The following is a 26,938-nucleotide window of genomic DNA, read 5'->3' as shown; positions in this document are numbered from 1 at the left end:
TCTCACCTGCATAGCAGAGTGAGACTATAGGCGCCGCTTTTCCGACGGCTGCAGCATCAACATCAAATCTTAACCTGAGGTTAAGTTTTTGAAATGACATCATAACTTAGAAAGTATATGGACCTAGTTTATGAAACTTGGCCAGAAGGTTCATCAAGTATTACTGAATATCCTGCTTGAGTTTCATGTCACATGACCAAGGTCAAAGGTCATTTTGGGTCAATGAACTTAGACCATGTTGGGGAATCAACATCAAAATCTTAACCTAAGGTTAAGTTTTTGAAATGTCATCATAACTTAGAAAATATATGGACCTATTTCATGAAACTTGGACATAAGGTTAATCAAGTATCACTGAACATCCTGTGAAAGTTTCATGTCACATGACAAAGGTCAAAGGTCATTTAGGGTCAATGAACTTTGGCCGAATTGGGGGTATCTGTTGAATTACCATCATAACTTTGAAAGTTTATGGATCTGATTCATGAAACTTGGACATAATAGTAATCAAGTATCACTGAACATCCTGTGCAAGTTTCAGGTCACATGATCAAGGTCAAAGGTCATTTAGGGTCAATGAACTTTGGCCAAATTGGGGGTATTTGTTGAATTACCATCATAACTTTGAAAGTATGTTGGTCTAGTTCATAAAACTTGGACATAAGAGTAATCAAGTATCACTGAACATCCTGTGCGCATTTTAGGTCACATGACCAAGGTCAAAGGTCAATGAACTTTGGCCATAATGGGGGTATCTGTTGAATTACCATCATAACTTTGAAGGTTTATGGATCTGACTCATGAAACTTGGACATAAGAGTAATCAAGTATCACTGAACATCCTGTACGAGTTTCAGGTCACATGAAAAGGTCAAAGGTCATGTAAGGTCAACGAACTTTGGCCACGTTTGGGGTATACAGTATGTTGAATTACCATCATATCTCTGTAAGTGTACTGGTCTAGTTCATCAAACGTGGAAATAAGAGTAACCAAGTATCACTGAAGTTGACTGAACATCCTGTGCGAGTTATAGTAGTTTTCAAAGTCAGCACTGCTGCTATATTGAAGCGCATGATGCAGGTGAGACCGCCAGAGGCATTCCACTTGTTTTATGATTTGCTAGAAAAGTTTTCATCATTTGTAAAGGTGGTATTGATATTTTTTTATTCAAGTGTAAATTTGTTTAGAGCGAATGCAAAGTCTGGAAAACCAGATGGCTATAGCCCCCCCCCCCCTTAGCACACATGAATGGACAAAAGACAAGAAATACAATAATTATGGATGTAATTGGATCGTGTTTATTATTTCTTCTTTTGTTATATAACACATTAGTGAGGGTAGTCAGCGCATAAAAGATAAGCGAGAGCAGTACAAGAAGGTCAAAGCACATGTTAGGAAAGATGATGGGCGTGTCCAAGCTTATGGGTGGAGTCTACCAGCCAAGCACCCCTCCCCCTCCAGAAGCCCCGCCTCTAACCAATCTCAGGTAGATGGTAGTACAGCAGTAAGTACTGGAGGTGGAACAGGGCGTGGTCTGATGGGCGTACCTGTCCCTGTCTTCTGTCGACCATTGTTAGAGAAGGAGCCAGGAACAAAGGTCAGTATACAAATAACAACAAGAGTGAATAATAGGTACAGAATTTTGCATGATGTGAAATAGTGATTGATCTGTTCAAGGAAGCAAAGCCCCATTGAAGTAAATGTCTATATTTTTCCTAATATAAATAATGTACCATTGTTATAAATACAACAGTTTGAGAAATTCATAATAATCAGGAAATATTACTAATTTGTACAGAACTACAGATAATAAGAAAACAATAAAATGGGAGAAGAATGTTCAACTGCCCTGCGCTGCATTGAAAAACCAATAAATCATAGGGGATTTCTTTTGAGAATATGAATTTAAAAAAGGAAAGAACAAGGTCTTACAAGTTTTCTATCTGCATTTCATATGATGCCTCAATCAAAGAAGATAAACATGGAATAACCAAGTCCTGTTTTGTATTGTTTGAATTTCTGTAGATATCAAAAGAAAATGTTATGTTGACAATCTGCCATGTGTAAGGTCTGCCATAATGCTAGGTATGTAGAGTACCAAAGTGATAATGCCACAAAAAATTTTTTTTGCATTTCAGAGTTTTTTAATACCATGCCTTGGCAGGGAATGATGAAAAATACCCACTACTGAATTTGATTTATTATTGGCCTGGTTCCTAACATTTTGAACCAGGCCAGTACATTTATTTCAATAAGGCTAATTATGTATTCATGAGGTCATATCTCAGGCCCCCATGTACCAATTCTCAGCACATGTGGGTTTGAGAGGTATTTCATCATGCTCTACCAAAATATGGTATCAAAAATTCTGAAATGCTACAATAGTTTTTTCATCTCTTTGGTACTCTATTTCAATATGTATAAATGTAACGGTGAGAAATTTCATATTTGAAATGTACATTCAGACAGTGAAGAATTTGTCATTTAATATGCCAATAAGTGTTATATAATTTTCAGGAGATATTTTGTGCATATTTTCTACCCCAAAACACAGATTTTTTCATTGTATGAATGAAATGAAAAACATGAAATTTATGACTCCTTTTGAGGAAATGCATATTCATTAGCAACTCATGAATATGCATTGTGCCTGCTCCTAGAGTTGTGTGTATTTGCTCCACCGTTAGCTTAATTATACACACATCACTTTATGTATGTATTCAGTTCATCTCCCTCCCCCAAATCCATCTTGCTCTCACCTGTACAATCTCATCTTTCAAAGAATTGAATGAAAGACAACCACTACCATTCAATGGTGATTGCATTCAGAACATTCATTACAAGTCACATGTTTCCATTCAATGAAAAATGGTTCAATTGTAATTATATCACTATATTATCAATTTTGTTTGTGATTTTGTAACGTAGATCTGGTGTGCAGCTGGAGTGGACCTTAACGGTGGGAGAACTCGAGATGGCGGGGCAATAATCGGAGCTAGCGTCTTTTATTCCATCCCTGATCCTGATGCTGATGACTCTAGTAGGAGTAGTAAGGATGGATCAGAGCTTGATAAACTAGATGAAGAAATAACTGTAAGAATATACTCTCCTTCTTCTTCTTTTTTTCTTCTTTTCTTCTTCATCTTTTTCTTTTTTCTCTCTCTATTTTCTTCTTTGTCATCACCTTCTTCAATCTTCTTTCTCCTACATGTATCTTCTGTGACCTATTTCATTCTTTTCCTTAATATTCTTCTTTTTCTCTATTTGCTATTTTTTAGTACATTTATTTTTGTATTAATGCCCCTATTTTCTTATTTTTTCTAACTTTTAAACTTTCTTTACTATTTCAGAAACAACAGAAAGAGCTTGACAAGCATAAGAAATACAAGTTATCATCTTTAGTCTGGATATGTACTAGTAATCAGAGTTCAACTAAAGTGACAGTGATAGATGCCAACCAGCCCCAGAGCATTCTTGATATGTTCCCTGTCAGCACTGCCTATGTGCTATGCATAGCATCCGTACCAGGTATGTCTAACGCTTCAGCATATTTTACTGTTGTGTTCGGTTTCATCTGTAATATCATCATCATCATATCAGCCATGTTCAGCTCACTGCAAGGCGAAGGCCTCCTCAAGTTGGTGCCAAAGGTGCTTGACTTGTGCTGATGCAATCCAATTTATGCCAAGGAATTTTGTGAGCTCATCACTCCATCTCAACTTTTGTCTACCCTGTATAAAGACATATATTTCATAACATCAAAAGATATTTTAGTGATTCCCATATCAATGTCTCTAGGATTTTCTTTGACCCTGTTGCAGAGCTGCCAAGTAGTACGATTTTCCCGTATTTCATACGGAAATCAATTCAAATACAGCAGTACGCTTTTTCATAATAAAATACGGGAAAAAACAAATTAGAGAAGAAAAGGTTTTGTTGTTCGCCCCTCTAAGCATCCAGGAGCTATCGGGTGGAGATGAAAAAAAGGTGAAGCTTTTGGTCTCGTGTTGGGCGCAAATGTAAGAAGTGATCACACTTTGCCATTATGCATGCATATTTATCTCACACGGTAAAAGTACTGATTTTTTTGTCAGAATACTGATTTGGGGGATAAGAATACTGAAAATGCAAAATACAACTTAGCACCTCTGATGTTGTGCATCGATTATGAAAGAATGATCATCTCTCTCCTTCCAATACATTCCCAGAATTCTCTTTTTGATTGCCCAGCTTATAATGCCTGACAATGATAGGTTTTATAAAGTTAGCAACAGGACAGTGAAATCAATTCTCTTCTTGACTGGAGGTCAATGCTGCTTGAGTAGTTTATTTGTAAGATAGGAAAAGATATCCCATTACAGAAGAGAACACCCATATCCTCACAAAAGAATGCAGTCATTTTACTGCAATATGATGATCTTAAATATATGGGTGGGCTGTTAAAAACATGTATCTCAAAATCTGAAAATGTTAGCTCAGAAAAAGCTGTATTTTAGAGTTATGATATGACATGATTAGCAACTTTCTTTTGCCTAGAAATAGTTATACACAGGAAAAAGGAGTCTGTTTTCAGACGATATTAGGTTGCCATCATTCTACTGAGCTGCCCTCAAATTTCTTAATTTTGAGACACAAAGATTTAAAAGTCCTCAGACGTGTATTTTATTCACTTTGTCTTGAAGAGAATGTCTTCATCAGCAGCTTAGGTGGTTTAGTTTTGTAAATTGAATCCCTGAACTTGGTGTAGAAATCATATCAAACTGCATGCTGTGGATTATTTCTCATCTCTTCTATTATTATTATGATTGTTAGGAGCAATGGAATCCGACTACCCTACAGACGAAGATCTCCCGTCTGAGACTGCCGATGATACTGCATCAGTATCTAGTGCTGGCAGTGATAGTGGATTTGGTAATGTTACCTTGGTAACTGCAAGTATACCAGCCACGCCCAGTGGTACTTCACCAACATCAGAACCAGGTATGTATAATATGTTACAAGCTACTGTAATTCTCCCATTTGATTGGCTGAGGGCAAATTTGTTGAGAGATGTCAGTCTGTGTTGTTTGGCTTTCTTTAAATAGGCCCTTTAGCTATTAAATATTATTCAAATTGTATAGTTTGATATATTTTAATTGAACTTACTGCAAACAGAGAAATTTGCCAGATTAGTGGCATTGCCAGCATTGTTGATAGTTGGCATCGAACCTTTTAACTTCAACTCTTTCACAAATACATTGAAATAAATTGAAATAAATTGAAATTTTATTTTTAAAAAATTATGGTGTCATATCCAGTAAATGGTTACTATATTAGTCATATTAAATCATTAGGATTTACTAAAAGTGTTACTTTGCTATTATAGCAACTACCATGTTAACACAGCTCAGCAAACCAATTACCAAGGTTTCCATGGTAATTACAATAATTACAAAGTTACCATTCTTTATGAAACAAGCCCCAGGTCTAGTTCATGAAACTTGAACATTAGTACAGACACATTAGAAACTTTTAAACAAATCTCCTCTGTTCTTTGTTAGCTGTAGTTTTCTACACTAATGCATTTTAATCAGTTGTGAAATTTCACATGTTACATGCTTGTATCGAGTAGTCCTACAAAGCTGATCAGAATTATGCTCGTAAGCTAGATAAATGTACCGAGGACAGTCATTTTCTTTGTCATTGGGTTGATTTGAATCTGGTTGTTTTCTTCTTCGTCTTTATTGTCTATAGAAGGTGGAGTAAGCCTAGGTGACAGCGAGGCAAACTTCAAGGCTGAGGTGAGTGAAGCCAACGTGAGGAACATCTCATCCGTGACCGATGCTGAGAAGGCTCTAAGAGAAGCAGCAGCAGCTGAACCTCTCCCAGACACTGTAGGGATGGAAGGTGTGGTCAAAGACAACATCCTCAAGACAGACTCAGCAGCTAGTAGTGATACTGGTAAGGACACGAAGGCAATCAAACTTTGAAGTACCAAAAATGCCAGGGGCCATCAGAGGGCTGCAAGCCCTCTTCCTTTTGATCAAAGTTTAGGCCACCCAAAATGGTCCTTTTTTGTTTGGCTGTTCATTTGCATGATTTTAAATATTTCATTTTATGCCCCTTTTAAGAGTGGCCTGATACCCCTCTGTCTGACATTGGTGCCCTCTGTTACCTGGCCTGTTTCCTGGCCTATTTAAAAAGATTGCCCTTCATCAAAGTAGTCTTGTCCCTCCAAGATCCTATTTCACAGCCTGGATCTTGACCTAGGTATAGTGGTAAATGAGAACCTACTTTTCATGTTCTATATAGGAATTTCAGATTAGTAATTGAATCTATGTCATAGAGGTGCATGTTCCTGTAGAAATGTAACTGGATCGGAAACAACAGCTTGATTTCATTCCATATAAAATTGTTATATTAATCTCGGGAGATTTAGTAAATGATTTTTCAATCACAAATATATTGAAAGTGCATTTGTGAGTTTGTTTTCCTTCTTCCTGGTTGTTTTTCATACATATGAACAATATTAAAATACAACTTGAATCTAATTTCTGTAAGACCTTTGTAATCTTAGCCTATGCCTTTTAACCTTTGACCCTTAACAGAGGGATCAGCTACAGACCCTCTTGGTGCAACCACCGAACCCATTCCTACTGAGACCATCGTCGCAAGGCAACGTCGGGGAACGTCCAGTGATCTCCTGAAGGATGGTCTGTCTGATGCACCAACGGTCAGTGATGCCATGCATGAGGTCGCCGAAAAGATGACAAGTATTAAACCTACTATGTGGTTGGGTGCTCAAAATGGAAAGTAAGTTACAATATAAGATGGATGCACTGTTGAATAGCATGTCACTGTGATTTGCGTTTATTCAATGAATGTTAAATAAGTGAGAATAAATGAAGGAGGAGATAAAGAGACAAACAGGATAAGAATGGACAGAAAAAGGAAGAGAATGAAGAAAAAATTAACGAAGGATGGGAGAATAGTGAAGGAAGGAAGGAAGAAAGAAAGAACCTCAATTTTCTGTAGATGTGATTAAGTTTAAGAGTACCATTTTAAAAGAACATAAAAAAAGTTTAAAGTAGAAAGATGATATTCAGAGAGCAGATAGATATATGAAGGGAAAGAGCTGGGAAAGCGGAAAAAGATAGACATAGAAAAACTAGAATTTGGACATTTTTTCATGTCCATAGCTAAAGATCTTACAGAAATGATACAGGGAAATGCAGTATACTATTTTACCTGCAAACACAACTTTCATTGATGCCTGCCTTGCACAAAGAATCAATGGAGGACACAAAAGGCAATGTTGGCTATCTCATGCATATTAAGTAGGTTCTCATTAATATGTATTTTAGGGTCATGAATATGCATACAAGTTTACCTTGCCTGTTCACTATGCCATTTATATTGGAAAAATTCTCATATTTGTTTAGTCTTTACTTTTTTTCATGCAAGCTATGAATATTTTTATACATATTTATTGTGCATCAAATGTTTATGATAATTTCCCAATATCATTATGTTTTAAAGAAATAACCTTGAGTTTTACTTTGCTCATTTACTAACCATAACACTTTAATGATATTGAAAAGATAAGTCTTACAAAACCTCTAGTGACATTCAAAAAGGGCTTTTGCTGCTTGTGGCACATGGGATTCCCCAATGGGGTGTCCTGTGCGGAATCACTATCAAGAGATTTCGGAAGCATAATATTTGTGAACTGTGGCTGTTAGTTGTCTCTTGCACTGACGCCCTAAAATTTGACAAAAGACAAAGAAAAATGTCCCATCCATCAAACCTCTTGACTCCTTATTCTTCTGATTATGAAAGATCATGTGTCAGTCAAATATCCTTTTATTTATTACAAACAATCCATTATGAGTGTTCTCTCATTACACTACCGAAGTGAAAAAGTCATACTCATCAGTTATCATGGTTACTCCTTCCATACAATAAAGCTTGCATGAGGTTTAGCCTGATTTTATTCAAGCAACAATGGATGAGTCTGGCTAGTGATATGTTTTAATGTGGTTATGCCCACCAAACAAAGTTTGAAGGGGGTATATAGGAGTCAGTGGAGGGTGGGGCGGGCGGTTTGAACTGCTTCCTCAGTTTTTAACCAATTCTCATGAAACTTGGCACACATATTGGTGTTGGGGTAAAGATGTGCAAGACATACTTTTCGTATGTGTCAGAAATTGTGTTGCCATGGTAACGGGTTATTATGGCAAAAATAAGGTAAAATCTTGCAGTTCGAAGTACTTCCTCAGTTTTTAACCAATTCTCATGAAACTTGGCACACTTATTGGTGTTGGGGTAAATATGTGTAAGGCATATATAATGTGTATTTCAGATCATGTTGCCATGGTAATGATATATTATATACTGAAAATCAGGTGAAAATCTTGTGGTTTGAATTCCTTCATCAATTTTCAACCAGTTCTCATGAAATTTGGCTCACACCTTGGTTTCGAGATAAAGATGTCCTATACACATATTTGTGTATGTCGGGAATCAAGTTTCCATGGCAACAACATACTATATGATCCAAATTAGATAGAAATCTTGCGGTTCGCACTACTTCGTCAGTTTTTAACCAATTCTCATGAAATTTGGCTCACTAATTGGTCTTGAGGTATATGTACAGATGTCTGAGACATATATTTTGTGTGTGTAAGAAATCGAGTTGCCATGGTAACAACATATTACATGCCCCAAATTTGGTAAAAATCTTGTGGTTCGTTAGTTTTCAACCAATTCTCATGATATTTGGTCTTGAGGTAAAGATGTACAGGACATATTTTTTCCATGTATTGGAAATCGTGTTGCGATGTGAACTACTTCGTCTGTTTTTAACCAGTTCTCACGATATTTAGCTCATGCATTGGTCTTTAAGTAATACTAGGCAAGAAATTTTTTCCATGTGTTGGAAACTGTTGTAATGGTAACGGCATACGACGGGTGGTCATGAGGTCAAAGGTCATGGGGTCATTGAAGTACTTGAAATTGGAGGAAATATTTGTGTATGTAGTAATGTGTTCATTTTGATTGGAATACTGTTTGATTGATTAGATACATAACTTGATATGTATGCTGTGATACTTCCCTGGTTCTTTAGTTATTATCAATCAACATTAAGAACCAGACCAATCATACGTTGACTTCATTGGGGCAAATTAGGTATTCATTTCATCATATCTTGAGCTTCATTGAATTGATTCCTACCAAATTCTTGGCTGTTGATGAAATTCATCATGCTCCTCTGAGATTTGAAGAAAAAAAAATAAAAATTGTGATAAATATGTATCGCCCATATTCTCAAAGGAGGTTTCAATTGTACCATGGTGTAAAACCATGTACAATGCAGATTTTTTTTTACATAATTTATGCTTATTTCATTGCTTACACTAAGAAAAATACATTTATAGGCACCTTAGAATGTTAAAAGGTTTGTACCTTGATAGAATTGAAACTTCTTTTGAGAATACTGTCCATTATGATGGTACTCCATTAGAGTTGTCATGATTACATAATAAATAATCTTTCTTTGAACTCATCTTGTAATTGGTTCTATGGAATGATCTTTCTTTGAAGAAAGCAATGTATATGAATGACATTACATTACCTTCATGTCTATTACAATGTATGTTGTCTTTTGTTTACCAGTCTTTATGTACATTCTGCTGTCTCTCAATGGAGGAGATGTCTACATGCAATCAAGCTCAAGGATGCCATCTTTGCTATTGTGTGAGTATATTATTATTACTTGTAACTTGTAACAATCAATCACAAATATAGTTTAGGTAAATAAAAATTGATCATAAGTCTTACAAAGGATCTGCTTTTTGCAACAGGTTTTGCTAGATGAAATTGATCTATTGATGGCAAACTTTCAATTGAACTTTGCAATTGATTATAAATAAGATTTTGCCACGTTCCCTTGGAAGAAGATAATCTCAATCACTGAAGTGGTTGAGGGTACACCATGTGTGAGTTCTAAAGGGACTGAGAAAAATAGATAGAGGTAGAAGTGAAATGGAAGGTAGAATCACCTATCAATTACAAAAAAGAATAGCAACTTTCTCTTATACAGTGTGTCCCAGAAAAAAGGAAACCGAGATTACCATGTATTTTTTCCTCAAAGGAAAATGAATTATGATATTTCTTTTACATCATCATACAATTCAATTATTCCTCTACATTTTGATTCCTACGAACAGTTCACGCATTAATGAGCATGACAAATTTAAAATTTTAATGTCAAAATCAGGTTTCGCAGAAAAGTTGATCAAGATTGGTTCATGATACAGCAATCGTGCTTATTGTACAATTGGCTCAATATCATTTCTTTTGTATTCTTTGTTAAGATTCTCTCACTGATCCCTGAAACAAGAGTGGATTCAGATTAACACATGAGTTTCTGCGCAAATCATTTCTGACATGCCTCAATATTTATTGTTTGTAATCGAACGATTTGCTTGGATGTTAGTCTCATATTAAAGATGAGATTCCTCTCTTACCATAAATATCAAAATTATAGTAAAAACATATTTAATAATTATAAAATCTGTCTCTGAAAACAGGTTTCCTTTTTTTGTGGGACACACTGTATATTGTATTGTGGTTAGTTAACCAGTAACAATTTGGCACTGGTGTAAATCCTTGTGTCATACCTATTGTTCGGGGGTAGGGGGGTGATCTATTGTTCCATCCCTCCCCCCCCCTTGAATAGCATGACATGGATTTACACCAATGTTATTTGGGCTGTTTAGGGCATGAGCTAATGCTATTCAAAGTGGCTGATAGCATCTTGGCTTTATTCAGAAAAGAAATTTTTTTTTTTTTCTTCAGACACATCAAAGGGAGAGTGTTGGCAGCACTGGCAGATGGAACAGTAGCAGTCTTCCACAGATCAGCTGGTAGGTCCACCATGCACTGTTACACCATTATGCAATCAATGTTAATAATTGATTGTAACTTTTTAAACATGGATTTCTGAAGACTAACTGCTGCAATTAGTTGTGACATTTAATGTATATCTTCTGTGCAGCAGGGCTCATTAAGTAGAATATTTAACATTGTGGCAATTGTTTGAAAATGTCCTATTGCAAAAAAAAATATTCATTTTGTAATCAAATACATTCATTACTTGTCTTTGCAAATTCATAGTGCATGGTTGTATGTAACTCTTTTTGGCACTAGTGGTTTATTGAATTTTGAATAATTTTACAAACCACCTTTGGTATTACCCCAGTTACCATGATGATTGTGAATCTTAATATTAATGAATAACCCTTTCTTTTATTTGTCTAACATGTATGTATTTTAGCTTTGTTTTAGTAATTCTGGACCCACATGAATAAGTACATATATAACTTATTTGATACTGTCACTGCCTTTTATCTCCTTTGCTGGCCAGGAATAGCATTTCAAATCAGTTTGTCTCTTGTAGAAAAGCTGCTAAGGAAATTTAAAATATTATTATTATAACAGGTCACACTTGACTTCATAATTGAAATCAATATAAATTCATCAACTATATATACATATCAAATGATTAAATTCTGCTCTGTGTGAATGAAAAATATACATTCTTTTTTGTTCACTCTTCATCAGATGGACAATGGGACCTGAATAACTATCATGTACTAGACCTCGGCAAACCTCAGAACTCAATCAGATGTATGGTGGTGGTCCTAGACCGAGTCTGGTGTGGTATTAGGAACAAGATCCATGTCGTTCATCCTCAGACTCTCAAAGTAGAGGTACATATTCTTTTACCATCAGTGTAGTTAAGTAGTAATCCTTCAACTTGATCTAATGTGTCATGTTCTTTATCTGAGTAGTTTGAATCATTTGTCCTTCTGTTTGCATGCAAACAAGCATGCTTTTACAGCAGTCAAGTAAAGCAAAAGTTATGCAAAAACCAATTGTTTCATTAATTTCATTACATCTTGACAAAGAAAATTGAATAAACTTTGTAGCAATCTCTTGTCAACAACTTTATGTTGCCTTATTTTTTCCAGGTATGAAAATTGACTGAACCCTAAAATGCCAACATTCATGACTTCAAATATTTCCAATGCTTTTCACATCATCTAGGGTCAGTAGATTACGATCTACCCTCCTTGAAATTCGAAGACATTTTGATAAATCAACAGGCACAATAGACACAATCTTATCTTGCCATTCACACCCAACTCGGTTATAAAGGAATCATTTTGCAAACGTGAACCTTAATGGACCAACATTTGTTGATCTCTTGACAGAAATCCTTTGATGCCCATCCACGTAAGGAGAGTCAGGTTCGTTTACTATCATGGCAAGGTGATGGTGTATGGGTTTCTATCCGTCTAGATAGTACCCTACGTCTCTACCATGCCCATACTCATCAACACCTTCAAGACGTGGACATAGAGCCTTATGTCAGTAAAATGCTGGGTAAGTCTCGACCCTTTCAAGGGGTGGATGGACTTCATTGAAAGTAGACTAAGACATGTTTCTGATGGAATGAGAATTATACCATTTTTCCTACTGTATGATCAAAATATATGAAAGATTTAAGATGAAATGAAAGCCATTTACTTTTTAGAAAATTTAGTTTCATCAACACCTTGTATGAGAGCGCCAGGAGTAGAGAGTAGAGCATTAGAGCTGCTAGCACAGCAATATGTGTCACAAGGAATCTGTGCTTACCAGATTAATTTTTAATTAGTGGTACAGTGGTATCCTTAACAAAACATTGTGGATATATTGAATAATTATTGCTTGATTTATAAAGCTCTGGCAATTGCAGTCTGATCCAAATGATTTATGATGTGTATATGTGGATGTTTCTTTCTCATGGCCCTGGGAAGCGGGGTGCTGCCTGTATTACCCTCCATAGGCAGCACTCCAACTATTCTGGAAGATGTGTAAAAATGGAAATGTAGAAAAAAAATGGACTGCCATTTTGTAGTGAACCCACCTTTATTTTTTATTTTTTGCTTTTCAGATCAGCGCCCCCAGTAAAAAAAATGTGTCCAGGGCCCTGTTCTTTCTTTAACGCATTCCATTGTCGTGGTAATATTAATGGTTAAATGAATTATATGGATTCTACCCAGCATACTGTACTTGTTGCTTTGTCAAGTAATCCTCTGGCAATCTTTTAAGTTGAAATGGATAACCTCTGCTTGAAGGGTTTGTTCTTTTGATTACATACTTAAGAGTTTGTATTAGTTAATTTTTCACCTGTTGTGAAGTTTACTGGAAGTCTAAAGAAATCAATTTCAATGATCCATAATTTCCTATTAACATTCTTGTGCATGAAGTGACTGATTTTGTATCATATTTGTGCAGGCACGGGAAAGCTTGGTTTCTCCTTTGTTCGTATCACATCGGTAATGATCTCATGTAATAGACTGTGGGTTGGTACTGGTAATGGTGTCATCATCTCAATACCACTATCAGAAAGTAAGTGATTAAAATTATCATTGATGATGATGGTAGTGATTGTGGTGGTGATGATGATGATGATGATGATGATAAAGATGATGACGATGATGGTAATGATGATGGTAATGATGATGATGATGATGATGGTAATGATGGTGATGATGATGGTGATGATGATGGTAATGATGATGATGATGATGATGATGGTGATGGTGATGATGATGATGATGATGATGATAGTAAAATACCGATAATGGTTGTGATGATGATAAAGGAATGAGAGCATATCCCAATCCTCCTTTCATTTCCTTCCTATAGCCTCTGAAAAATTATAATCACAACAACTTTTCAATGGAAATAAATTAAGTCTTCAACCCCCATCATATCAATTCATCACTTTTCCAAATAACATGAATCTAAACCATATCACATCTTTAATAGGTAAGAAGCCAGCATCGACTGGAGGTAGTCGACCTGGTGGTGTCATCCGTGTCTACACAGACTCTAAGACAGACAACGTGAGGGCCGGTAGTACCATTCCATACTGTAGCATCACCCAAGCTCAACTATCCTTCCATGGTCATAGGGATGCTGTCAAGTTCTTTGTATCTGTACCAGGTAACAACTGTAAGTTCTGTTGGCGTGGACGGTGAGAATTGACCACCCTTCCCCCTCTCTTATTTATTTATATATATATATGTGTGTGTATTTTTTTGTAATGTACTGTTTGCTCTAGTTAGTGCACAATTTGTTTATTTGCTAGTTGTCATTATATTTGTTTATTTGGAGCCGAAAGGGTGTTAAAAGGTGGTTGATCTTGGAATTGGATTTATTTGAATAAAAGCTAATCAGAATATTGAATATTGTGGTGAAAAAATAAAACATAAGAAATAATGTTTTATTTGTATGTTTTCATGAGATAAATCCATCCTGTGTGACAAGGTCTGTTTGTTAAGATAGTTACTTGAATATTCATTCTTTTATGATTTTCATGAACTCGAGCACAAATTACATCAGAATGAATGCTGTTCTGTGATAGAGCATTGAACAAAAGCAAGCATATACTGAAGGTCCTTTTGACTCCAAATAAACAATTTGTCCCGTGCATTTTTTTCCAGTGGCATTTCTTATTGTTTGATTGGTATATTGTTCATTGCTTTTGTTATTTGTTTAGGTTTCATATGCTTCAATTTCTTGCAATTATATATGTTATTATATCATATTGTTCCACACTTCATCTATTTAATTCTGTTTCAAAATATGTCTTTGTCACTGATGTATATTTTGATATCTTGCTATTAAACCTTGCTGCTTCTATGACAAATTTGCATGTTGAATAGTTTCATGATAAGACTATTTCTGTGTTAACCCATTGGAGATTGGTTTGATTATGCTATAACACACATTTTCCATAGACCCAGCCAGCAGATATGCAAGCTCAATCTCCAATGGGTTAATAATGGAATGATATCTTGCATGCCTCTGGTTTCATTCATATACAAAGTCATGCATGAATTATATAAACCATTGCCTACTCAAGCCAGGTTTTCATGCTACAATGCATATGGGAATTACCAAAGTCAGTAGTCAGTGGGTTAATACTGCTCCAATGACCTCCCTTCAATAGGCCTTCCATCTATCATTCTCTTTTTAAAATGCACTGTTGATTTAATTCCTAGTAATAATTGATTTTTAGAAAAAATTATGATTGGTACCACTTTTCTGTCAAAGTTATAATTATAAAACCACATTATCTGTCAAGTTGTATGATTGCTTTGTGTTAAAATCATGAGCTCCAAATTTTACTTCTATAATGTGATATTGGAATGTAAACTACGCTCATTAGAATTAACTCATTGGCTCACTTTAAAAGAAAGGATTAGGAATTTTTCTCCTGTTGGTTCAAAACAAGCACTAAAATGTTTTCCTTTGTTTCCTTTCTGCTCCTAAAATATTAACTCTTAAAATACCATTTAAGGTTAGTTTTACTCTTACTAACAGCATACAAATTAATTCTAACACCAACTCAGAATGCATTCTCAGTTGTTAACTTCAAATAAGCCACTTTGCTCCAACTTTCAAAATTGTAATATTATTTTTTTTTTATGTTCTGAAGAAAATATATTTTCTGTTCTTTCAATGAATAGCAGCCACATATTTGCATAATTTATTATATAAATATTATTTTCATTATACTTAGTTTAGTTTTATTATTATTTATTCATGACACTGGAATGAAATAATGTTTGTTTTGACCCTGTACTGACCTCTATCCTTTATGCTACAGTTATTCCCATAGAATATATTTGGGGTTGTTTGTTATATTTCACTCAATTATTTTTACGGGTTATATAATATTTCAGTGCTTTTCAAACCCTTTCTTACGTAGAGACCAATATTTATTGCTCTTTTTAAGTATTCAATGCCCACGTTCATGCTTGAAAAAAAATTTTGAGGCCCGCAACATTTTATAGAGAAAAGTGGCCAAAGAAAGCCAAAGAAAGCTCAGAAAGCAAATTTGTCTACGTTTAACCCTACCTTTCTCCAATTTCATTCTCAAATTCATGGGATTTTTTTTTCACTTAATTATATGGAAATTGATTTTATTTGGGGGAAATTGATTTCCTTTGGATAGGTTGAATTTAAGATTTGTTTTGTAACAGCAGATATGCTGTTTATTTACTATTTGAGCTTGCAGCTGACTTAACAGAGCTCTGGCTCTGATCAGTGGATTAAAGACGTCTGGTGGAGAAGCACTGATATATTTTTGTTAGGGGGTATGCTGTCTATAATCCTCCCAAAATTTACATATATCCTTGCATGTACAGTCAAATATAATAATCCCAAACCCCTTTATCTCCCCCCACACCCTAAAGTTCTTACCAGATACGCCAACAGAATTTTTGATAATTAATTTCTTGCTTGCTATTGAGATTTCTCTAATCTTTAATTCAAACGATCTGTTTCTTGTTCCATGTTAGTAGTATTTAAGTTCTTGTGCAAGATATTTGTCCTTAAAATCATTAGCATCATGTTGTAATAATACTTTAAATTCAAAATAGCAGATTTAGCTACATGTACTGTGTAATCATAATTGCCAACTTTAAATTTGATAGGAATTGCCCAAGACTAAGTAGTCATTCGTATCCCCCCTCTCTCTCTTTCTCTCTCTGTCCTTTGTTTTTCTCTGTCTATCTATGTATCTTTATATATATTTCTGTCTGTCTGTTTTTCTATCTATAGTTCTATCTCTTGCATTTCGGCAAGAAAATCATGCATATGAATGGGCATAATATTAACTATGTCTCTTATTAATTCAAGATATTTTTGTAGAATTGCATTCAAAAATATTTTTATGATTTTGTTTCCTTTTAATGTTGAATGTATGTATGTATAGTAGAGAATAAATAAAATCTTTGAAGAGGTTTCTGGAATAGATTGAGATGTTTTGGCTAATTCAAACTGGGTAGATGTTGTTGTATTAATAAGCTTCTTCTCTAGAGCACTATTCTTTACATTTTGTTTCTGTATCAATGTGATTATGACATACTCATTTTCATCATCAAGTCATTCAAGCCTTGGCTAGAAGTAATTTTTTATTGATATTCCTGATTTTGCCACGGACCTCTTATAGGAAAGGATGGCAGACCTCTCAACACATAATTGAGTAATGTTGGGTAATTCTAATCGGATTGTGCAGTAAAGTTATCAAGAAAAAATAGGAAAATTAAATTGAAACAAGCGCTCAGAAGGGTCAAAAGTCACATTCTTTCCTCCAAATTCAGAATGATTGAATTTCTTCTGAGACTGATCTGATACAAAGAATTAGAATTAGTCTCTAATTTCTTTTTTTTCCTCCTAGAAAAAATCTACAATATTCAAATTGTCAATAATATACAGACTCTTGTGTGTATTCTTGTATTCCCTATGGCATTTTTGTACAGGGAAAATCTAAACCGCTCAAACCCAAGTTACAAGCATGGAGCTCTTTTGCGATATCTTCTCTGATTCTTGTATCTGTGTAAAAATAAAGATATCAATGTTAAACACATGTCTTGGTCTTTCCTACCATGTATTTTTCTAGCAATATAAATCTTTGAAGGCTTGGGAAAAAAGTGCAAGTAAACTTTGAAATTGATTTTCTCTGAAATGGATTTTGCACTGTTGTATTGCGATGTTTCGAATGACCACCAACAATTTAAAGAATGATTGTTCAAACATGGCCATGTATTGTCGGTTGATTCTTTCAAATAATCTTTAGTCTTTATTCAATCTTTAGTGGAGGAGCCGTGGTGTAGTGGTTCTGACTCTCGCCTTGTAAACAGAGGGTCGTGTGTTCGAATCCCACCACGATCTGGCGTCCTTTGGCAAGATGTTAATCCACACTTTACCACTCTCGACCCAGGTGCTAAGTGGGTACCTAGTAGGATGTGAAAGTCATTGTAGCTTGTCCAGTACTGTGTGCGCCTCATTGGCGACTGACTGGAACACTCCCCAGGGAGTGGAGGATGTGCACACATTGTGTGGGAGAATGACTGATTGAATCCGATGACCGGGGTAATAATATATCTGTAAAGCGCTTAGACATGTTCCGATGTATTAAGTGCTATATGATTATTATTATTAGTAGTAGTCATCATCATCACCAGCAATGGTTGTATTATTCCTTGTTTATGATATCAGGTTCAGCTAGTGGTATAGCTACAGGTAGTGTAGGAAGCGCTCCATCTCCTTCCAATCCTGATCAACCTCCTCCTGATAACCTAGCAACCAAGAACATGCTTGTACTCAGCGGAGGAGAGGGATATATTGACTTCAGAATTGGTGAGTATCGGGAAAAAATGGCCATTCAACCCCAAAAAGTCATAGCCCTCTAAAGTTTTCAAAGATTGTTATTTGATACAAAGTATACGTCAGATAACAGCAGTAATATTACCTTGTTTTCCCCATTGATTATACCAATGAAATGTAAATATTGTGATTATGTTCGTGAATGTAAAACCAATAAAACTCATTAGTAAAATACAAAAGTATATGTCAGATAAAGAGCCCACTTTCAGATCATTTTTACCCTTGTGAGTATGTATACTCTTCAGTTATTGAATGGTTTATTATTAAGTTATAGTATGAAGGTGAATGGAATTGGCCAACATTGCATTAATCCTTAGCCTGTTTAACAGTACATGTGATTACCAATGATGTTTGCCGTTAAGGCAAAGATTGTGTAATGCTGTCATGATTGTGCTGTTAACATGTAACTTTCATGGGAGTTTTGACTTGATTGAGGGCAAGTTGAGTGATGTTGTTATGCTAGACAATATAATAAGAAAAGTTTCTAACAATGGTAAAGATAATGAAATAAATGAATGAATAAAAAGGAGACCACAGATGTCATGTAAGGATATATGATCCAAAGTAGGAGCATGAACAGAAGAGGATGAAATGGAAGAAATGTCATTTTAAAAGAGGGAACTTTGTATAGATGATTGTTGGGAGTGACAGACAGAAGAGGGAGTGGAGAAATAAAATGAGAAGGAGGGGAGGAGGGGAAGAGGAACTAAGAGCAAGATAAGGGGGGGAGGAGGTGATGAAGATTGTAAGGAGATTGAAGAGTAGAAAGTAAAGAAGGAGTGAGAAGGATGAGGAGAAGATTGAAAGAGAAGATGATGAAAAATAAGAATAGAAGGAAGAAAAGGAAAAGAGGAGGAATAGGAAGTATATATATATGATTTTTCTTATCTATAGCACCATTAATATTATCAATATCATAATTTTTTTCATTTCTCCAAAGGTGATGGTGATGATGAGGATGAAGGATCTGGTAACTATGGCGATGTACTCACAAACTCTTCTCGGTCAGCACGCAGTGAGAGAAGTCATCTCATCGTCTGGCAGATAGCTGGACAAACAGACTAGCCCCATCATATGTCCAAAAATTGCCAGTGTGTATTTGTTTTCCTCTCCTCTCGAGGTATCGTCATTGTGCATCTTTCTTGTATCCTGTTTGTCTCCCTCTATGGCAAATCACTTCAGATTTCTCCTTGAAAGTTGGCTTACTATTGTTGATGCCTGTGTTAATGAACTTGATTTCCACTTAAGGGTACAAGTACATGTGTAAAAGGGTTAATATGTATTTGCAAGTTCATCAACAGTAGCTTGCTTTATATATGGATAACATTGCTATGCTGCTTTAGGACAAGAATATGTGTGAAATTTTTCCTTTTAACTGGTTTGAATTTTCAAAGAAAACAAGTAAATGAATATTTGTCACCCAGCATTAAACAATATGACATTATAGCTGAAGTTTATATATTAAACAAATTTTTAATGTAAAATACTAGATGAGTAATGACATTAATAATATAATATGGAAATCTATCCGATGAATATAACAATATTGACAATTCACAATGCACAGGGTTTTTAGAATGAATATATTTATATTTTGTGATTCACTATTGGATTTTGACATTAATTGCAATGATACAAATCAAATGTGATAGTTCAGTCACTGTTCCATAAAAGCTTTTATTAGATAAATTTTACTGTTCTCCCCCATTTTTTTTTTATCTGAATATTCAGTTGAAGCTTACAATGCCAGTTTTTACATCTCTGCAGCTGTCTGCTGAAATACTTTTGTTGAGAATATTTGTAATATAAAAAGTGAATGAGGAAATTTCTGCTATTAAGGACAAAAAAATGTTTGAATGAGTTGTAAAATATAAATTCACCACTCACAGCAGCTGTACTAAAAAGATTTTTATCAGGAAAGCTGATTACCTATAACTGTAAAACATTCATGCGGTAGTCACAAGAGCTATATTTCAATTTTTGGTGAAATTTATTCCTACATAAAAGTTATCTTTTTAATGCACATTAGGTCCAATTGTCTATCATATACAATTTCTTTCACTGTGAAAATAATTTTGCACTGCAAAATATCCTCTCTATACTGTATGAGAAAATAAGACTACATATTTTCTTCATATTTTTTATTCGGATGTGTTATCTATAATAATAATAATATAGGATATTTATATTGCGCACATACCCACCTTGTTAGGTGCTCAAGGCGCTCCTATATTACCCGGCTAAGCTAGGCATTCATAGCGCACACAGCTTCTTCAGGAATTACTTCCTACCGGTACCCACTTACCCCACCTGGGTTGAGTGCAGCACATTGTGGATCAGTTTCTTGCTGAAGGAAATTACGCCATGGCTAGGATTCAAACCCACGACCCTCTGTTTCAAAGTCCGAAGACTAATCCACTGGGCCACAACGCTCCACTTTTATCTAAACCTCATGCAAGAGTGATTATTTTAATTGGACATATTTGAGAAAGTAGACTTGAGACATTTACAGAACTCACAAATAAACATGACAGTTTTTTATATCCACAGTAGCTGCAACTTTTTAAAACTTCTTTGTTTTTAAATGCTGTACCCGAGGTAACAATCATAGCCATGATGATGCAATGTGAATTCTAACTCGCTATCCTTTCGCTTCAAAAAGACTGTTGATGAGTACCTATGATATGAGCAAATCATTCCGTCTTTTTGTACATATATATATTTGTGTATATAAATAGTGTTGTACAAACACACTTGATCAGTCAGTAAATATCACTATGTTTAACGTGTGTCCTTGTCTGTGATAATGTCAAATCAATGTTTATGTAAAGTATACCATTGGAAGAGTAATGTGCTAAATCCTTACAGTGCTTATTCAATTGAGAAAAAGAAAATGTGGGTGCTGCTATCATTATAAATGCTAACTGGCAATTTCATAAGATAATCAAACATGTTTGCATGTGACCCTTGTTTTCCCTAATCTTACCTCACTTCTTGAAATTCTTGTGCCATGATGATTTTTACGACTTGCACATTTTGATATGAACTCAGAAAGCATAGATGAATCACGATTGATCATTTCAAGGTCTGACCATCAGGGGGATACACATAGACTGATTTATTTCATGGAATTGCCATAATGCAAAACACCTCAACTTATGGGTAAACTTTGTGTGCCAATGTGCAGAAGTAGAAATCCTAATGTCAATACCTATTCACAGTGATGATAACGTGGTGAGCAGTTTGTGCTATATTTACATGATGCATTCACATTTAGGCATTCAAGATGGTTTGGACGAACTGGATGAGGAGCATATGTTTCAATTTGTCTTTTTGGCTCATCATTTCTTGTATTTGGAATTATTCTTTGTCAACAATAACCACCATTTGAAATTTGAGTAATAAGCAGACAGTGATAGACCTCGCTATATCTGATTGGATGAAAAATATTGAATGAGTAAAACAATATGGCAATCATAACTTTATATCCAATGAGGCAGTCTCCTTCTTGATATAGCATATTGGCTTCATATTTTGAGATAGAGATTTGTTGATTATCTAATTGTTATAACAATCATTCCCGTTGAATTTGAGATTCAGGGTCTTGCCTCACCACTGATGAAATGTGTATGTTAGGGTGTGTTTATGCTTCCATTGGGAGGACAGAATCAGCGATTTCAAACGTCGATTCAAAACGCTGATCGTAAACGTTGTTCTGGGAGTGCTGTTTATGCTTCACTTTTCAGAGCAAATCATGATCTCCAGCTGGCTTCGTAAAGCGAGGTCAAATTGGGCGCGCCTTTTTTCGAAAGTTTTTTTTTTTCCGATTGTTGTTATTACGTAGAGATAACATGGAGCAATACGACTGTATTTGCCCGCGGATTTTCATCTCACCGGAAGCATGTACCAAATGACGTCATTTAAACACGTTTACGATCGTGGTTCTGTTTATGCTTCCCCAGAAAGCCTGATTCTGGTCAAACGACGTTTACAAACGCACCTTTTTGTGAGTTTACGATCGGCGTTTTGAAACAGCGTTTAAATGAAAGTAAGCATGGACGCAACCGTGTTTTCGACTAACCACGTTTGGAAACGCTGATTCTGGCCTGAAAAGTGGAAGCATAAACACGGCCTTAATGATGCAGGATTTAACCAATACTGTGTGTGTATTGATGCTTATACTTAATGTAACCATTCTCCAATCGTTTGTTTTATAAATCCACTTGAATAATCTGATTTTATTTCATTGTATATGGTGTTAGGTTTGGTCATTGTATGTTATAATCACCTATTTTGGAGTTTCTGAAATGTTTATAACATTAGGAGAACTAATTGATTCCCAATTTCTGCTAATTTCCACCATTGATACACAATTTATATTTCAAATTAGCAACATGAGAATGATACACTGAGAAAGCTTATAATGATAATACAAAAAAAACACAAACACAGATGACTTGGTATTTAATATTTGTTTTGTTTTGGAAGTTTTAAGAAACATATTTTTTCCAAGCCTTTTTAAATCCATTTGATTCAGCAATATGTTTCAGGTAGCAATGCATCATTATCATTTTATGTTTTTCTACAGTGTATTCACTCTTGTCTTTTTTTTGTAGAGCATATTATCTCTTTCATATGATATCTTTCTTCTTTTCACCACTGTCCCTGTTTTTTTTTTTATCTCTTTCATATCAATCTCGTACTCTCCTACACCCCTTTCCTTTTTACCCCCCCCCCCCCCTCTCTCTCTCTCTCTATCTCTTGCTGTCTATTTCTTGGTCCTACTACTTTTACCATTATTCACGAATGATAACAATTACAAAATATTGTAACATCTATCTCCCTATAGCAATATCTTTGTTTTCACTTTTACCTGTGATTTTTTTATTATTGAATGTTCATCATTCCCTTAGTGTTTTATTCCACTTTTTATGTAAGTCACATATTTCAGTCAGATAAATCATTAGCACGGCCATTTTTAGCATCAATTCTCATAGATATATTATATGTAAAGTCTATATCAAATGAAATATGCTTTACTTAAAATTATGTATATACAGTTAAATCAAATTGTAAATAACTATTAACATTTGTAATATATTCTTTTTTTGTTATTGTACAAGGTTTATGTTAAATGCTAAAAATAGTTAACAAAAAATAGGATTGATTTGCGAAGAAGAATAAAAAAATAATATCAATACTATTGAATTGCATGTGATTTTTCTTGTAACATACATAGTGCCCATGAATTGCCATAGTTGAGTAAATACATAAATGTGTTTTTTTTTAAATAATACATGTAATACTAAGAAGGTTTGTATTATGACTTAATGCCATCACTACAAGTTTAATCTGTTTTAGTTATTTGCATACCAATGGATGATGGATCAATAGAGTTTTATTTATTAACATCACTTCTTATTATTTTATTCATTTGGGTTTCTTGAAGACTAATTATTCCATATGGATTTTGTATCATCATAGTGATAACTGTTATTTCTAAACTACTTACCTTGCAATCCCCATGGCATTTTAATATGTCATATACAGACAAATGATGCCTTTTATATTTCATAGACTGTTCTAACATATTTAAGCCACTCTGAATTCAAACGATTTTACCATTTTACTGTAGGTCCGTGATTTTCCTCAAACATTTTTATTTTTTTAACTCAAAACTTTATTAAAGCTGTCATAGGTACATCATAAAAAAACAATGTTTGATGATAAAATGACACACAGGAAATGTTTCAATTTTACCTCACATCATTGAATGTCTTGTGTTCCTGTTTGGAAGCTTGCATCTATAGTAGACAATTTATTTTTAAAATTACCGGGTCTCAATGAAATTGCTCTTTATCCTTTGAATATTTGTCATTGCATTCTTAACAGCAACGTGTAGACAATCCTACTTCCTAGGAGTCTAGACATGATGTGTAATGACTATCTGAAAGCTTGCCAGAGGCTTGATTGTCATGGCAGCAAGCATTGTATACAAAACTGGTTCCTAAGATCTTAAGCCCATTCATTAATGATATGTCTGGTTCTTACATAAAATGTCAACATGTTAATATGTTACACCATGATTATCCTACAGTTCTAGTTCACTTGGAAGGAATCCATATCAATGAAGAAATTTGATTAAATTATGAACGCCCTTTATGAGGAATCATGATCCATTGGGTTTTTATAATGTGTGGTAATAGGATTAACACACAGTGCCAATATACAACCTGCTCACAAAAAAAACACCCCAAATTTATTGTTGGAAGCTATACATACATTTTATGCAACCATTGGCAGTTTTAGCTAACTAAAATAGATCCGCTGATCATGTGTCCACACCATAAGCACATGAAAGAATTGAAAATATTCAAGATGTACACCGTAATACTGGGTTGATGCAATATTTATAAAAACCCAGGTGATGACTTTATTCAGTGGTAGATGTATGTTGTGATTGTCTATTATAATTAACATGTTCAGAGAAAACAAAATGACAGTATGCTGTGTTAAATAAAATTTTAATTTTGCTTCAACAAAAATTACCAACTGGAGAGTTACTTCATTTTGTGTGTGGAGATTTTCTTTTGTATTAGTGTTATGATGTTTGGCAATGATGATGGCGGTGATGATGATGATAATCATGGTCGTGGTGATGGTGGAGGTGACTAGTATAGCGATCATGGTGGTAATGATAATAATAATGAAGTTCTTGTACAGTGCGTATAAAAAAAAGTTTACACTTCGAAAAAGCCCTGGGAATTAAAGAATATACAACATGTGGGTAATGTTTCTCATATATTCTTGGGTTTGGGTCTCATCTATCCAATGAAAGTAATAGTTTTGACAGAATGTTACACTTGAGTGAGCACTGTCCATCTTTGTAAAGCTTGCAGAATGCTCATTTTCACACTGTTTCAAGGGGAAAGGGTAAAATCAAACTTATCCTGCGAAACATTTCTCATACATTTCCCTTGCACTTTTAGTCAATTGATATAAAAAGGATACATTCAAGCATTTTGGAACAATTTTGTCACCAAAATTGAAATTTCAACACTTATTAAGCACAACCTTTACCCCTTTGTGTCATAATAAGAACATAAGTGAATCTGACCAAAAGTCTATATCAGACATCTCCAGCATTTTTCTCTAAGTTTTTATCATTTAATGTGGGTTACATTTCATTTTTCATTTAATACTTGTATCTCCACACTTTTCCCAAGCTTGACAGTGATTAACAAAATGAAAATCAAGCGTAAGCCATTTCAGGAGAATCACAGCTCAGTGTAAAGCCAATGCCATCACAATGACCTTGGTGTGAGGGGGGGTGGGGTGGGGCGCAATGCACTCTTCAAAGCTGTACTTTGGGCAGGTAAAAGATATCTTCAAATCATTTTTATTAGCTAAATTCCACGTGTTTTTCATGATTAAGGTATACTTTTATTCGCATAACTGTTTCAAAGTTCTGCGCAAATCATTTTTCACTAACTTTTCGTAAGTGGTGCTCACCCAAGCGGAAATATTTTTCGACAGTGAGTTACATCGTCATTTGCTTAAATGGATCTGTACCAATGTGTAAAAATTTTCAGGATATTACAAATAAATAAATTTACAGGATTTTTTTCTAAGTGTAAACTTTTTTTTGATACGCACTGTATAGCGCATATCACATTATGTCATAATGTCCCAATGCGCTTCCAAAGGACTTGGATATTATTACCCTGGCTTTAGCCCTGCAGCCTTTTACAGCACGGTGGCATTTCAAGGAAAAAATTCCTGCCAGGTACCCATTCATCTCACCTGGGTTGAGTGCAGCACATTGTGGATGAATTTCTTGCTGAAGGAAATTACGGAATGATGGTGATAGTGATCATGATGAAAGTGGTGGTGGTTGTAGCAATGATGATGATGATGATTAAGGTGGTAATAATGATGTTGATGATGAGAGTGGCAGAGATGAGTTAATTGGCAGGGATGATATTAGTGGTGGTAATGTTGGTGATAATTAAGATGATGTTGATTGTGATGGTGGTGATGGTTAATGATTGTGTTTTCGGAGGTGGAATTATTGAAGGTGTATAGCATAGCACCGTTAGAGGGCGCTATTCCATTTACATACAATGACGGCGCTGTATCGTGATGTCGTGATATATATGTTTATTTTCAGATAAATACAATTTAAAATAAAAAAGCCCCATGCAGTTTCATTTAAAACACTGAATGATTTCTTGTTAGATACATATTTTTTTATAAGGCAAAATAAGGACAAACAAAAAGAAGAAGAAGGTAGAGATAAGAGAAGACGAAGAAGGAGGAGAGGAGACGAAGAAGGAAAGTAAGAAGGGGGAAGAAGAAAGAGAAGAAGAAGGAGGAGGGAAAGAAGAAGGAGAAGAAAAAGAAGAAAAAAGGGAAGTAGAAGAATGTGCCTATAACATACTATACTAGAATACTGTCAATAAAAACGTAATATTGTTGAGGTCGTATGGTTTAACGGTTAGCATGGTGCTTCGATCTTCTCTGATTTTGACCTTTTTTTGTAGGTGTTAAAATAACGGGATGGGCTTTAAAAAGCATGAATACACAGATTCATATTTTCTGTTGATTCACAATAACAAACAACCTAACAACACTGAATTCAAGGAAAAAATGTGAACTATATAA

General features: G+C 34.8%; 1 protein-coding gene and 1 non-coding gene across 8 annotated transcripts in view; both read left to right on the top strand.

Moving 5' to 3' along the window:
• LOC121411023 (C-Jun-amino-terminal kinase-interacting protein 4-like) overlaps positions 1 to 19,551 on the top strand; it is a gene marked incomplete at its 5' end in the record, with an annotated part of 48,604 nt that extends 29,053 nt beyond the window's left edge. For 5 of the 7 annotated variants that reach the window (XM_041603530.1, XM_041603521.1, XM_041603512.1 and 2 more), the window contains 14 exon segments: positions 1,334 to 1,598; positions 2,930 to 3,094; positions 3,352 to 3,529; positions 4,814 to 4,981; positions 5,735 to 5,941; positions 6,589 to 6,793; positions 9,656 to 9,736; positions 10,841 to 10,908; positions 11,606 to 11,754; positions 12,259 to 12,430; positions 13,328 to 13,441; positions 13,865 to 14,050; positions 18,107 to 18,247; positions 19,215 to 19,551. In XM_041603530.1, the coding sequence (XP_041459464.1) occupies positions 1,334 to 1,598; positions 2,930 to 3,094; positions 3,352 to 3,529; positions 4,814 to 4,981; positions 5,735 to 5,941; positions 6,589 to 6,793; positions 9,656 to 9,736; positions 10,841 to 10,908; positions 11,606 to 11,754; positions 12,259 to 12,430; positions 13,328 to 13,441; positions 13,865 to 14,050; positions 18,107 to 18,247; positions 19,215 to 19,339 (2,224 nt within the window). 7 annotated transcript variants of the gene reach the window in all.
• LOC121406649 lies at positions 7,612 to 7,745 on the top strand. Its single transcript, XR_005968846.1, has one exon. It is a non-coding gene; the product is annotated as a U11 spliceosomal RNA (small nuclear RNA).
• Positions 19,552 to 26,938: the final 7,387 nt, after the last annotated feature.

Source organism: Lytechinus variegatus, chromosome 1 (genome assembly GCF_018143015.1).
Source record: "Lytechinus variegatus isolate NC3 chromosome 1, Lvar_3.0, whole genome shotgun sequence".
Lineage (NCBI taxonomy): Eukaryota > Metazoa > Echinodermata > Echinoidea > Temnopleuroida > Toxopneustidae > Lytechinus > Lytechinus variegatus.
The sequence above is the reverse complement of the archived record's forward strand: the minus strand, read 5'-3'. Positions and strand labels throughout refer to the sequence as shown.